A 15,419-nucleotide genomic window follows, 5' to 3' on the forward strand; every position below is an offset into this window, starting at 1 on the left:
TTGAACGCTTCTTTTACAGCTGTTATGTACTTACTCTAATTGCTCTAGATTCACAATTTTTATCTTCAGCTTGCTTTATACATTGTTGAATTTGGTGATTCAAGGAGGCGCCGACTACTTCATACTTATTCCAAACTTGGACACAGAAGTACATGCGAACTTCTCATGCCACGGTTCTTCAAAGTTCGATAATAGAAGAAATCAAGTTCTAAACACATCATTATATCAAATCCTCAAGTAGATTTAGACAACCGAACATGACTCCCTCACTTCCAAACTCCTACTCAACCCTTCCTTTCCAACATATCTGCGTCTCTCACATACCTGAGTCTTCGCCCACACCCACTCCGACCATTTTGATCACATTATATCGACCAGGAAAACACAATGCTTTCACAGACACTATGGCCGAAGATCTTGAAACAGTTTTCAATCTTTTGTCACTTGATCCTAGAGTGAAATGTATTGTCGTGACTGGCCACGGAAAGATGTTTTGTGCTGGAGCGGATTTGGAAGCCGGATTGTCGTATGAGAATGATACGGCATTGACGCATCGGGACGGTGGTGGGAAGGTGCGTGTTTTGTTTTTTCGCGTCTTGGAGGGGTGTTCAACTTCTCGCATCCTTTGGTGCAGATTTTGTTGATTAATCCCCTTGTTTAGGTAGCACTAGCTATTCATAGATGTACGAAACCTACGATTGCGGCTATCAATGGGTGAGTAATACAACTAAATTCGCCTAATTTGATGTCTTCTGAGCATAACTAACGCTTTCGTAGCTCGGCTGTTGGTGTTGGCATAACCGGTAAGCATGAAGCCTACCCCCATCGGATACCTAATTCTGATTCCAATCTCATTCTTACACAACAACGCTTTTCTAATCCACCCCAGTGACCCTCCCCACCTCTATTCGTATAGTTTCTTCTACAGCTAAAATTGGATTTGTGTTTGCCCGTCGTGGTATCATAATGGAAGCATGTTCCTCCTACTTCCTCCCCCGTCTTATCGGCCTCTCCCGCGCTATGCACCTCACGACAACTGGCTCAATATACCCATCAACATCCCCTCTTCTCTCGTCTCTCTTCTCCGAGATCTTGCCACACGAACAAGTTCTTCCACGTGCGTTGGAACTCGCAAATGACATCGCTCAAAATACAAGTGCGGTTTCAACTGCAGTTATGAGAGATCTGATGTGGAAAGGGCCAGGAACGGCGGAAGAAACACATCTTTTGGACAGTAAGGTTTTGTTGGAGTTATTCAAAGCGGGGGATAAGAATGAGGGGATTAAGAGTATGTGATTCATTTTCGTAGATAAAACTTTGGGATCATGCTGATTGGTATGTTAGGCTTTATGGAAAAAAGAAACCCTGACTTCAAGGACAATATGCAAGAGAATGCACCAGGTGTCTGGCCATGGTGGAAACCGGTTGATACTAAACCTCCGACTACAATTGAAGAATTGACCCAGAAATTGAAGACAACGGAGACGGAACTGGGTAAGCCTAAACTTTAAGTTTGCACTATTGGCTTTTGCATAGATGATATATAAGCTTCTCAGGACTGTTTGAACTATGAACACCAACTCCTAGGAGCAAAATGTGCGGGAAAAAATGAAGACAACGACTAGTTTTGTTGGTATCCAGTGAACCCCCCATGAAAGTGTCCTGTGAGGTGAGATAAAGTGCGGCGAAAGGTGAAGACAAGGGCAAGGGTGCAACACAGGGTTAGGCAGCTTATCAGTGGGCAGGAGAAAATAGGGAGTCAACGCTTCTGTGACTTAATTATGAATCTCGACATCGATCCAAGTGTATCTATACAATGGCGTGTTTCAATATACTGAACTCACTGCCCGTGTAGAAAGAAGAATTATGTCAATCTACACGTTAATCGAAATTGTCTTTCTGTTGTAACTAGAAAGTCGCAGTGAGACAAAGCAAAAACCGAACTCGTTCAAACATATAACAAGTAAATTGCGGCAATCAGGATTTGTTCAACGCCAGCGTAGACTGCGCAAGCAAACGTTAGATGGTGTTGATGGTGATGACCGACAAATAAGAAGTGACAACGAAAACGAAACGGTCTCGATGACAGGTGACGATGGTTGGCAAACGTTGATATTCTGGTATAACACCGGCATATACGTCCGAAATTGACCTGCTTTGATATTGTGAAATATCAGAATGATACAATCCGTATCGGTAGTAGAAGGACTCGTAACAATGAAATCTTTCCTCCAAAATTCGTACCCAGATATTGCCCCAAATCACATTTCATCATATTCGCAACCACACCGACGGTCAAATATGATTGAGTGGAAAGCTAGCTAATCCATAGGAGTAGCCTCTACCGTGCTATCAAACTATGGCACGGGAGGAAAGCCCACGCCTGCTTCACTTTCGCTCTTTTATATGGTGATTCTTGAGAGGAAGTCTGGCAGTGGGGCAGTATGAGAAGGGAGAAACAAGAAAAGTGATTGCGTTGTGGATGGGTTTCGCTTTGACACATAGTAGCTATTCTAGATAGGCAGGCTTAGAAAAACCGAGCTTACAATATCTAGTTTAAGGAAGGTGGTACTTGGTTAAACAGGAAGTAGCTTGGTTCCACTTGGAATCTTGACTTACAATACTGCAATTATCATTTACTTCACTTTATACTCTGAATATTTTTTTTTTGGATTATTTATTTTCATTCAAGATGTAGTGGCCTTTGTGTTTCTCCCCACAGCTATGTTGTCGGTCATTGTTGACATTTAATGGCGCGTCGCATGACCGATCTGAAATCAGACATGAGGGATTTTAAACACCCTTACGCCACGAACGCCTGCCGGTTTGTGCCATTTCTCAAATCAAAGATGGACAGCCTCCATAGTCTGAAAGTAGTCGGAAGCGTATCGATCTGCCATGTTTCCTCTTCTTGGACAGCTAGATCGTCTTATACGTCGACACAGTGGAGCTAGATCTTCGTTATGGGCGAGTCGTTCGAATAAGCCCCTGAACGTATTCATACAATGCATACATTGACTAATTTGCATATAGTCTCATGTGCAGGCGGCATTCAGAATTGACCTAAATCGGCATGCACGAAGAGCGTTACCCAGCATTCCTATACACTCACGATTGGTCCATCAACGCTTTGTACTGCATCTCCTCATCTTGTTGTCTTTTCTGTTCATCCTTTTTGGCAGCCTCGGTATTGTCTGCCATAGCCTGCTTCATTTCTTCAGCGTCCTGTGCACCTAGCACATCTTTGACAACATCTATAATCCCCCACTGTTCATTTTCGTCTGGAAATCTCAGCTCCAATTCTTCAATAATGATATTCAAATTCTCCATTGATGTTGGCCGATGGTTGATAATCATAAGGATTTCGGCTTTGGTCAAGTCATAGGGACGAAGCTGTTCAAGGAGATTTCGAATTGTATCTTCATTATATGGACATGGTTTTTGTGCGAGAGGCGATGGTGCTTCCTCGAGGTATTGCATTAACTAAAAAAAGATCAGTTCTAGATTTACGACACATGGCGAAGCAAGGTGCTACCTCTTTGATAACATTGTCAAGATTTCCGGGCCTCCTTCCTCCTGTGCGGTGTTTCTTCTGAATGTCCTTCAAATGAGTGTAAACCTCGAAATTGCTAAGGGTCGCGGATTGGGCTTCTAGAATCTTCATGGCTGTTTGGATCCCTGGCGTACTAGTGTGTTGCAACTGACAGCTAGACGTTACCTAGTCCTCCCAAGACGTTACGTTGTATTATGTGGCTCTTCGTAAACGGGCGTTGATTGTTGGATCACAATCGTCAGCCTTGAGGAGAAATAATTTGCGAGTTGACCATCTCATGCAAAACATTTTAAGCGAGTTCAGCCTCGTGCTGCGGGGTCTCGATGGGGTTTAATTGCTTAACTCTAATAGGCTAAGCACGTCACCAGATCTGACCAAAGGAATCTTTTTTTTCTTTCCCTCTTGTGGGATTCAAAACTTTTGCTTGTGAGAATAATAACTATTCATATTCAATCCATATCAATCCGAATTCTCAACCGGATCTCTTCAAATCAATTGGAAATCAAAACCATCGTCTTGGGAAACAAACAACGCAGCAAAAAGGAAGATATCTTGTAGCATTTGCTATAGCTGTAGAAGGTTCACCCTCTACCATTTCTTGCCTTGAATTCCTGTGCAATCCAATTCTTTCTTCTCTATTTCAAAGCCCTTAGACCGCCCCAGATTTGACGCGGCTACGAAACCCCTCACAAAAAGTTAATCCCGCATCTCAAATTCCAACCTTTCAACAAAAACCTCAATCATCATTACCTTCATCACCATATCGCAACTACTTCAAACTTCTTGCCATATATCAGAAGATATGGTTCGTAATCTGGTTGTTCTCGGAGGAAACTCCCACCCTCAAATAACAGAGATCATCTGTAATACGCTCGGTGTTCCACCCTGCAACAGAATTCTCAAGAAATTTTCCGTTGGTGAGAGTCGTCTCGAGATCCAAGACTCAGTTCGAGGCAAGGATGTTTACATCATTCAATCTGGCGGAGGAAAGGCCAATGATCATTTCATAGATCTTTGCATTATGATTTCCGCATGCAAAACTGGATCTGCCAAGCGTGTCACTGTCGTCCTTCCTTTGTTTCCTTATTCACGACAGCCAGATCTTCCATACAATAAGATTGGCGCACCACTTGCTAAGGGACCCACCGACGTTAAGGGTAACTTTACTTTCGAAAGTCGACCAGCAACACCGGGTCCGTCCTCCCCACAAACACCAGGCCTTAGCAATGGCACCAATGGTATGGAAAAATTACAAAAGAAGCTTGGAAAAGCATCTCTCGAGCAGATTAACACCCAATCTTCAAATGGAATAACACCTAGACGACAAGATACTTCGGATTCCATTGCATCTCTTACCAATGGACGCTTGGGTGACGGAGCATCAACTCCCGTATCAACTCCACATTTCACCACTCACGATTACGAGAACCCTGGATTTGTCAATGGTCAAAGCAAAACTCTTTTCCAAGGCAAGCCAGGATACAAACAGTGGGTAGCGCAAGCTGGCACACTCGTCGCAGACCTTTTGACTTGCTCTGGTGCTGATCAGGTAATCACTATGGATCTCCACGACCCTCAGTACCAAGGATTCTTTGACATTCCGGTGGATAACCTCTATGGCAAGCCTCTCTTGAAGAGATACATCCAGCAAAATATCCCGAACTTTCAGGATGCTATCGTCGTAAGTCCTGATGCTGGTGGAGCAAAGAGAGCAACTGCAATTGCCGATGGACTCAACATGGAGTTTGCATTGATTCACAAGGTAAAACTTCCCCCAATTCTACTCCCTGCGCACACTCATATCAATTAGGAACGTCGACCCACCCGAATTACCGATCGCCAAAATGCTACAATGATGCTTGTAGGCAATGTCCGTGATAAAGTTGCTATACTCATCGACGATTTGGCCGATACCTCGAACACCATTACAAGAGCTGCCAAGTTGCTTAAGAAAGAGGGTGCCACTTACGTTTACGCTTTGATAACCCATGGAGTTTTCAGTGGTGATGCTATTGAGCGTATCAATGCATCTGCACTGGACAAAATTATCGTGACCAACAGTGTTCCACAAGATGAACATCAACGTCTTTGCCCGAAGTTAGAGGTCTTGGAAGTTGGCCCGGTCTTCGCCGAGGCAATTCGTCGTGTGCACCACGGAGAGAGCATTTCTGTGTTGTTTAACTATGATTAGACTGAAGGTTGGCTATTTTCCGTTAGGGGCACTGCATTCAGGAGTTCGGGCATTGGAGGGGAGTACATCGGTAGAGTACTCGCTTGGCGCATTGCAAACCATGGCTCATATACAATTGCTATACCCGTAAACCGCACTGCGGACTATTCAAATTTTCCATTCTTGTTCATATGGCATGGAAGAAAACTAGATATATACAAACACTCGATCTTTGGTAGAATTCCATTGAACGTCTTGACGAACCAAGTGCTGGGTTAGGCGTCTAGAGTTGCATATAAATTAAAAGCATAGAACTGAACATAGAAATGGATAAATGGGAACGTAATCTTAAAGAATATTTGTTGGTTTAAAATAAGTGTGCGTACTTATGGCTTTTATGTACATGTGATTTTATATTGTCCAATCGGTATAGCACTCACTGATATCAACATGTTGTGCCACCGAGCTATGGAATGATAATCTGGTGTGCCCATGACTGTTATTTTGAGGTCTCTCTGAATCAGAGACTAAGAAGTTAAATCTTGAAGTAAACGATCGTCGATCTCAGGAATGAAGAAATGACATTTTTACGAGTATTTGGTAATCAACAATCAAATGCATCGTGCTGTGGAGAAGAATGGGAAGAGGTTCCTACATATAATCAACCGACGACGAGATTGAGGGGGGTACATCGAGAGGGGTTTGGAAGATTGGTGGGTTGGGCACAACACTAGCTAAACCATCTAGCAGGATGTATGTATCTATTTTGTTTCCAAGGAAGTGACTCTTAATATCTTACTATATTTCTGCAGCGATGCAAACAAAGTAGCATAGGGCTGCCATTACACAAAGTATTTGAAATACACAAACTACAAGATACCGAGCATTAAACACCAGGAACAAACTTCTCCCTTCAACACCACACATACACCAAGATGGTGGTGTCAACTCTACCAAGTCTCCGGTTCATAAATTATATACACGTTACACATCGCAGTTGGTACTGGAGTGTTACCATAACCTCCAGGAAAGAAATTGCCGTTGACAATACTCCAACTACGTATTCACCTCCAGTATCGGACTCCCCACTGATTCCAGATTCTCAAGTACCTGAACACCCAGCTTCACCTTGCTCTTCCGCACCCCTTTCCCCGTCTTCCTAGCGAACTCCAACACCAAATCTGGACGCTCGCAGCTAAAGAAAGACACCACACACCGCGATATCACTATATGCCATTAACCCTGCGCATTTCTAGTATATGCAAGCATCACTGCAAAAGTAATTGAAGATATCATCAATCTTCTGACATTCGGCCGGGAGAAGAAGATAGTCGATTATGAGTGTCTGGCTGTTTCTGCTTTGCTTCATACAAATTCTTTAGCGCGCAGTATTGCACGCAAGTCGTAAACGAGACGATTTCAGGATGTGCTTAATAGAAAGATTTATATGGGAGTGGAGGATAAGGTTGTGGTTGTATCTAGGCCTACTTGAGAGATAACGAGGTGGTTGGAGGGCTAGTTCGATCGGTGGAAAGATGGGAGTATCATATTGTCAGTATAAGACGGTATAGATGGGTTAGCTTCATAGGAGATCTGTTGTGCTGCCTGTAGAGACAATGTGGTTTGAGAGGCTTGGAAGAGTTGTTGCACGGTTGGAGTGCGCGTGCATTATGGGGAAGAAAATGATTGTTGAGAGACATTATGGCGACCTTCCTTTACTTTGCGGTTTAATCCTAGACGATATGAGTCCATATTTTTCTGGTAGCAAACTAGTTGTCGGCGATTTAAGTGAAGGGGTAATCAAATTTAGCTCTTCGTTTGAAGTAATGACTGAAAGCGGTATACAGTCTTCAAATAATAGCTTTTAGAGCATCACCGTTGTGATTGAATGACAGTCATCAGCAGCATCTTTGTCTTTGTTGCACATCTCAGAATCTATGACTACTAGCCTGTTCACTCTTGGTTTCTGAGCGATCTAGCAGACGATGAATGTCACTAGAATCATTGCTTGTATCGCTTATCAGAAGGGCGGAAGCAATGCAACACATTTCAGATATGCAACAAAACAGGAAACTTTGGTCGTAAGTTTAGGCAAGACTTGAGAGAATCATCTCTGCTTGATACGCTGCTTGATACCCCATGTTACGGGACTTAATTCTCCAACTTATGCCCTCTATGTTAAACTTATTATAGTAGACGAGAGTGATTCATTGTTCAAGCTCGGGTCAAGTACAGAAATATTGAGAATCAGAAGAATGCAACTACAAGACGTAGTTCAATTCATGGGTTATTGATTGGGTGATTCGTTTGACTCAAGACAGCAGTAAGAAATGCACATCATTCGGAACGAGATACTGTGACCCTACTGCTCTTAAAACAGATCGGGCTCGCAGTAGAAAGATAACATTAAAAATACGTAACAAACGTTCTAGAGCCGAGGAAACTTCTTGCTGCTCACTTGAGACACAATGTTACGATAGTCAGCATCCGCCTCCCCTTGACGAGACATACGGATGCCTTCATCGTTCGGCGGTGTTTAATGAATGAGCAAAACGGAAGGCGGAAGCTAGTAAGCTGTAGATAATCGTTAGAACAAATCTGAACAAGATAATAAATGTTTGCACGGGGATCATTGCTTTTGAGCTGTGCACTCTACTTCAAAACGCACTCACAATTACTTCTGAACACCATCAAAATTTCACCGTGGTACTTGTAGGATCAGCACTTCTGTTTACACATCTCGGTCCACCAGTGGGCCACCCTGAAACGCAAGGCTGAGATGCACAGACCAAATATACACACGGCGGTTATCTAGCCTTGCCTCATGAAACAAACCACTCCTACTCCTCACATCAGATTCGTCTCATATGCACTCCTCAAAAAGATGATGCCACTTATATGAATGAACTTCTCCTCCCCTTATATTCCCTTCATCCCATCCATTAAATTCCAAAAAATCATCCCAACTCTCTTCAGAAATTCCCAGCCAAACTCCCTCAAGATGAACCATCGACCACGCCAAGGCGAAGAGCTCCCATGGGCTAAACCCCTCAGCATAGATCTCCTTCACAAAGTGCTCCAAGTAACTTTCCTGCACCCCTTCGTCGCCTGGATGATCCCCCTTTGTATGCGCGCTCAAGCGATGCCCTGGCATCATCAAGCCATTCAGTATTCCATCGGCTATGCTTCTCTCCTCACCATGCTATATTTCCTTTCTATCCTCAATCGTCAAATCGCATACTCTAAAGCCAGAGAAGTAGATTTGTCGGAAGAAGTGATAGTGATTACGGGTGGCGCAAGCGGATTAGGATTGTTGATTGCAGAAGTATATGGAATGCGCGGCGCGACGGTTGCGGTGCTAGATGTGAGAGATTTGGAGAGTGGAGAGGCGAGGGGAGTGAGTTATTATAAGTGTGATGTTGGGAATCGAGAGGAAGTCGCTAGAGTGGCTGTGGAGATTGAACGAGATGTGAGTATTACCCGTCTGTTTGAAGAATAACAGAAAACTGATATATGGGGAAATAGCTCGGCACCCCTACAATCCTCATCAACAATGCGGCGATTGTAAATGGCAAATCGCTTCTGGATCTATCTCTCGATGAAATAGAACAGAATTTCAAAGTAAACCTCCTAGGAAGTTTCTACACTCTCAAAGCCTTTCTCCCAGGTCTCGTCCGCGCCGGTCACGGTACCGTTGTAACCATGTCCAGCGTCCTAGGCCACCTAGGAGCCGCCCAACTCAGTGACTACAGTGCCTCCAAAGCCGGTCTCATTGCTTTGCACCATTCTCTAACTGCAGAACTCAAAGCCTATCCCAATATCAAAACGGTATTGGTTGAGCCAGGCCAATTAAGCACGCCGTTATTTTCCGGGACTGTAACGCCGAATAGTTTCTTCGCGCCGGTTTTGGAACCGGTCGATGTAGCGAGGGAAATTATCGCGACGATCGATAAGGGAAGTAGTGCTGTGTTGGCTATGCCGTTGTATGCGAGATGGGTTGGATGGATGGGAGTTTTGCCTGTGGGGGTGCAGGTGATTGCTAGGAAACTTAGTGGGATCGATGGGGCGATGAAGACATTTGAGGGGAGGGGGGAGAGAAGTAAGGAGAAGGAAAGTTTGATTTAGGTTAAGGGCTTTGATGCTGGCATCAGATCTGTATGGATTGGGTAGGAGAGACAGAGGTATAATACGAATGGATGGGATGGGACGATTTATAATGGCATCTAAAAATCATTACCCTGTGTTATTACTAGGGCTTATGAAATGATCACATACGATCTGATGAAATTTTATATCAAATAAAATACACACACACTAGTTATTCCAAATTCCCTAACATCTATCATTGAGACCACTGAGAAGAAATATCCTATACTTAAGATGATACGATCATCAATGAGTGGTACAAACGAACCCTCATCCAATTTCCAATCCATCAGATCACATCAAATCACATCACAAAAGCATCCCAGCAAAAGAAGAAACAATATTCACGTATATCCCCACCGCTATCACTCTTACTCTCACAAACATATATATATATAATTATAATACTAATCCTAATATATATTTCACCCCCTTTCAACTCTCAGATCATGCTTATTCCTCGATTCCATTCCTCATTCATCCATTCATCCCTCCCTTCCTTCTTCCTCCCTCCCATTTTCAAACACCACTCAAAAATAAATCAACACACAAATCACAAAAAGTGTATACTGCTATCCTTCAACATTCAATACTGTATTTCGATTTCTCTTTCGGTTTCGATTTCTGTCTCTACTCTTTGTATAGATACAATTCCTCATTCCTTATCAACCCATATTCTACATTATAACTAGTTATATATAAAATAACTAGTCCTTGTAAAGAGAGATGAAAATTACTCCAAAACTAGCGCTTTAGTAATAGATAGATAGATAGATAGATAGATTATTCATTTATAATCTATCTTATTATTGTTCTTTCAATTTCAGATATATCTCTCTATATAAATATAGCTTGTTATAAAATTCTATAGCTCATCCCTAAATTCTTTATATATTAAAAAATGAATGAATAGATAGGTAGAAGATATAAAGACTTCAAGTTCTATATAATCTTCTTTCCTTATATCTATTTACTCATCTATTTATCTATCTACCTATTTATATATATCTCTCTCTCTCTCTCTTATTAATAAGATTTCTATTCTTTAATTAATCATACTGCTACTAGAGAGACACACTACAATACAAGCGAAATAAAATATACCAAATACACGTATCTAACATTCAGACTCCCTTCCCTCAGTTGGCCTGCGAAAGATGTAATACTTTTTTTAAAAAGAAAAAAAGGGAAGAAAAAGAGAATCAAATGTGTAGTAGAGATGAGACTATACTATACGTAAATAGACAGACAAATAAATTAATTTGAGATTCGCTAGCTCGAGCTCGTTATCTTCTCAGAATGTTTTGGATATTATCATATTATCACATTCTACTCTGCTAACCTTATAATTTATCTATGAGATTTGAAGATCACATTAATCGAGCAAGGAATACATTGTGCTAGAATATAAAATTACCGGAATGGGATAGATGTATAAGAAGTGCAGCATGATAAAAAAGACCTGAGATGAATGGAAGAAAGAATGAACTCTTTGCTATTTTCTATGCTATTTCTTAATCGTTGTTTACATTATTTCGTTTGTGATGCAAGCAAGCTAGAGTAGATAGAGATGATAAACGATCTCACGGACATGTTGCGAAGAGGGCGAAAGATTGTGCAAGAGGGAGAGGGCGACAGAGAAGGGAATTAACTAATTCCATCTGTGGAATTATAGGATGCGATTATCTGTATATCTAGATCTTGTGTATGAACTTGAGACCATAGAGAGGTATACTGACATGGAGAATTCGAGAGTATAGCTTTCTAGTAATCAATTACTAGATTTAATATGCTATGCTACATGTACAGATATGTAACTATTATCTCCCCGAAGCGGTTTTAGGGACATGAGGGAAGAGGGTCAGGCGAGTCAAAACAGAGATGATAAGTCTAACAGGATCTCAAATAGTCTCAAGAATATATTTACTTTGCACAATTACGGGACTTTTTTCCCTCGTAACTTGTGGAAATAGTCCTGCGTCCTAATACTGATCAACCACTCAACTCGTAAGCACCGTACGGAGAGATATATTCTGGAATTAGGAGATGGAAATGGCAAGAACGAGAATGGAAATAGACTGAAAATAGCCGAGGGATAAATTGTTGGATGGAATAATTGCTATCATAATACTCCAGTCCTATCTACTATCAAATCCTCCATCAGTACATCAGATTCAGGAGTCACTGGACCATCCCACGTATCAAAGACATACGAAGCCCGTCAGTTATATCACAAGGATATTCCAGTTGCAATGAGCTATCTGTTTAACAAGTGCGAGATCTAACACAACACCATCCCCTGAAAATCGAACTGTTGGCGTCCAATTTGGAAAAGTGTAATCTTGCAAGTTGTCTTCTCACAAAGTATGAAAACTTTGCATATAGTAGGTTTCCGATTGGACAGGACACGCAAAGGAAGATCTAAACCAACCTTTCCGAACTAGCATTACCCCTTATACAATTAGCAAATGCATCGCTAGATTTAACAGTGCGAGCCGAACTTTCGGGTTGCAATTGACAAAGCCCAACTGTCAAATAGTTGACCAGTCACAGACCATAAACGGGGGAGTTATATGAAAAGAATATTAGAGAACAAAGTTAACAATAGAGTTTCTGACAGTAGTTGGATTGTTTATCCTATGATATATCATATATTATTAGTATACAGGGGCCAGGAACGTTGGAAGAGAGTGTGCTCTTCAATTTCATGCGAGGATTGCCTTGAATGATTTCTCTCGGGATCCCTTCTAAGTAATAACAAGAGGCACGTCCCGCTTGCCATTCCGATTACGAAACGTTTGTTGCCGGTAGAAAGGTTTCTACGATCGGATGGTTGAAAGTTTTGCACGTAAGAAAGAGTGCAGCGTGGTGCGTCGGCGAGGCTGACTCGAAGATGGAAAGGAAAGTGTGTAAAAACTACTTGGAGGAGGAACAAGACGTACAAGCAATTCTATGTGCAATACGTATCGTAGGCATATTACGAAGAAACATTGTGTTTCTCCTTCGAAAATAACACATACCCGACTCCTTACAACAAACCGGCAGTTCAGATATCAACCACCGTTAATAATATACCAAGAAGCCCAACCTGTCACAGCGGGAACGAGAAGGGAACATCCCGTCAAGTAGGGCAAGCCAATAATTCGAAACGAGTTCCGATTCGTAAACGCCGAAAAGTGATTAGATTGATTTCGGGATCGAAAGTTGGAAGAGGGATAATGCCGAAGGGAAATGAATGGCCACGAGGCACAGAGAAGGCTGGCTATCATTACGACGTAGGGCGGACTTAAGGTATCATTTGTAGTGGTGATGACGGTAGCATTTAACCGGCCACTTCGGCGATCTAGTGGGTCAGTACCAAGTAGATATCTTGGCTTGTGAAAATCGTATACAGAATTTCCTCCAGGTCCCAAGACCCGTAAGCGCCGAAACTCGAATTACATATCTGGTGTTCAAGGTGTTCAATTCTCCAAACAATTTGCTACAGCACAGGAAAATTATAACCTCGTTCAAAGTGCATTTTCCTTTCGTGTAGGAGGGAGTTATCTAGTAGCTTTGATTGCAACATCCACAAGTAAGTCTTCCGCACGGACGAATAATCCTTTCTCTCTGGTCTGGAAGCTGGGATCTCCCAGTGTGTGCATCCATGTTAAACCAATACTCGTCCACGAGGGTTGGAAGGGTCAACCTCTGCGTGGAAACTAAAACTAGAAAATAGACTTTTCTCTAAAGTTAATGGATGATCCGTGTATAGACTCAAATTTACAGAAGTGGCTGGGTATTTTGCGAAGAGGTTGTATTCTGTAATTCTTGAAAGGGGAATAGTTGCAGTCCGAAGCGTGTTATATCGGCAGCAGAATCTACTCTGTAGTCTGATGGTGAGTGCCTATCACTTCCACTCATCTCATAATGATGCCATCCAGATCTTCCATTGAAGCGGTCCAAGATGAGGCATTTTGATTGTCTTGATCTCGTGGACACGCACTGATGTATATGGCCTCATCTTTGCTCCAATAACGTTGGCTGATCCTACAACCAGAGGTCGTTGTATGCTGCCCCTCTGCCCCTTTCCAGCTAGGTTGTCTATAGTCATGGCCATCAATCTTTCCTGATGACTTCTCGTTTCCCTCTCACGCTTTCTACTTGCCGTAGTGTCTGGGAATCTGTGCTTCTTGTCCTTGATAAGGGTCACTCTCATGGGCCACGATCTATGTAGCTAGGTCTAGCCCATGAGCTACTTCTCCTACAAGTTAATCTCCAGGCCATCGACATCCATGGATAGTATCGTATACGCGTAGGGGCCAATCGTATAACATGAGCATGGCGGGCTTGATGTGTCTGTTCAACCATCTTGCCATCTAGCGATCGGGAAAATCCCAGAACCCTTTGCTTTTTGGGCACGAATGATATTTTAGGCTCTTAAGAAGTCACTAAACCTCTCTCCTGAACAAGGTTGGTATCCGATATGCCGATCTCTATGGAGAGAGAAAATGTAGACCCAGATCTGAGATGGTACGGAGAAACGCGGTGCGGGAAACACTGCTCGGCTTCTTCTTCGGCTCCGACCTAACAAGAAGAATAAGCAAGTATCAGGTCTGAGGGTGGCTGACGAGCTAACCAGCAGGACTGTCGTCTGTCTCTACAGCACGAGAATCTCGTTGATGTGGCAAAACAGAGTTTGTGCGTTTTGGATTGATGTTCATAAGGTTGGAAAAGCAGGAAATATGCATAGAATCCATATGATAATGAACAGAAAGGGTCTTGGCTGTTAGATAATCCTCCGGCATAAAAAGCACGAAGCATACGGAAGTAGATACTCTATCAGTGATAGTGTTTTGGACTTGATATGAACCGGCTTTACGAATTTGGATAATCCGCACTGTCAATCATAACCGTTTTTTCGCAATGTGTCTCTTTTCCACAATCGTTGGTACCGATATAAAACCTTGTTATCTTTGCTGGGCATGTCTCTTTAAGCTCCATCCTAATAAAGGTGCTTGGGGCTTGAGCCGACGGGTGAAATCAATTCATCTCGAGTCGTTGATCGTATTTTACCTTACCAGGCGAAGATTGCAGACACGTAGTAGTTAACAATAGACCAGCTAGGAATTCCCAAGGGCTTTCTCGATGCTCATTTATTAGATACCCAGACCTGTTCTGTTGGCAAAGGGTATAATATTGTGAGATTTGAGTGGCCAGTCATATTTATGGCTCCACTATTCTGAAGTTCGTTTCCATTGTGCTGGGCTGGCTGTACGGAGTATGTAAGGGAAAAAAGATGCGAAAATCGCTCATCCCAATGAATTCTACAATATATCAACCTCAACAGTACCGAACAACGCCTGGAATAGCCCTCAGTTATGATAGATACTTATTACCCGTACTGTACTCGAGTCGTTGGATGGTCTGGTCCCTTTGGTGATTTTTCATGAGTAGCCGCCTGGATCGGTTGAAAATTGCCCTTTTAGATACTAGGTGACTCGGTGACTAGGTACCGTGATAGAGAGTCAGTGTTAGAATGCGCAATTTCATTTCACTTCCAGAAGTTGT

The 15,419-nt window shown here is 42.5% G+C and overlaps 4 protein-coding genes across 4 annotated transcripts; 3 read left to right on the forward strand and 1 right to left on the reverse strand.

The window, feature by feature from the left end:
- The first annotated feature begins 18 nt into the window (after positions 1-18).
- Positions 19-1,991, forward strand: BCIN_05g05560 (hypothetical protein). Its single transcript, XM_024693083.1, has 5 exons — positions 19-572; positions 662-714; positions 778-803; positions 890-1,288; positions 1,345-1,991. The coding sequence occupies exons 1-5, from the start codon at positions 258-260 to the stop codon at positions 1,509-1,511; spliced, it is 960 nt and encodes a 319-aa protein (XP_024548868.1). The 5' UTR covers positions 19-257; the 3' UTR covers positions 1,512-1,991.
- Positions 1,992-2,669: 678 nt separating this feature from the next.
- On the reverse strand, positions 2,670-3,797 carry BCIN_05g05570 (hypothetical protein). The gene is made up of 2 exons (XM_001559630.2): positions 3,536-3,797; positions 2,670-3,483 (listed from the first exon to the last, which is right to left on the reverse strand). The coding sequence occupies exons 1-2, from the start codon at positions 3,662-3,664 to the stop codon at positions 3,109-3,111; spliced, it is 504 nt and encodes a 167-aa protein (XP_001559680.2). The 5' UTR covers positions 3,665-3,797; the 3' UTR covers positions 2,670-3,108.
- A 160-nt stretch (positions 3,798-3,957) lies between these two features.
- On the forward strand, positions 3,958-6,108 carry Bcprs5. The gene is made up of 2 exons (XM_024693084.1): positions 3,958-5,315; positions 5,364-6,108. Exons 1-2 carry the CDS (start codon positions 4,356-4,358, stop codon positions 5,742-5,744), a joined length of 1,341 nt encoding a protein of 446 aa, XP_024548869.1. The 5' UTR covers positions 3,958-4,355; the 3' UTR covers positions 5,745-6,108.
- Positions 6,109-8,549: 2,441 nt separating this feature from the next.
- On the forward strand, positions 8,550-10,049 carry BCIN_05g05590 (hypothetical protein). The gene is made up of 2 exons (XM_001559627.2): positions 8,550-9,192; positions 9,249-10,049. Exons 1-2 carry the CDS (start codon positions 8,725-8,727, stop codon positions 9,846-9,848), a joined length of 1,068 nt encoding a protein of 355 aa, XP_001559677.1. The 5' UTR covers positions 8,550-8,724; the 3' UTR covers positions 9,849-10,049.
- The last annotated feature ends 5,370 nt before the right edge of the window (positions 10,050-15,419 follow it).

This window comes from Botrytis cinerea, chromosome 5, assembly GCF_000143535.2.
Source record: "Botrytis cinerea B05.10 chromosome 5, complete sequence".
In the NCBI taxonomy this organism is placed as follows: Eukaryota; Fungi; Ascomycota; class Leotiomycetes; order Helotiales; family Sclerotiniaceae; genus Botrytis; species Botrytis cinerea.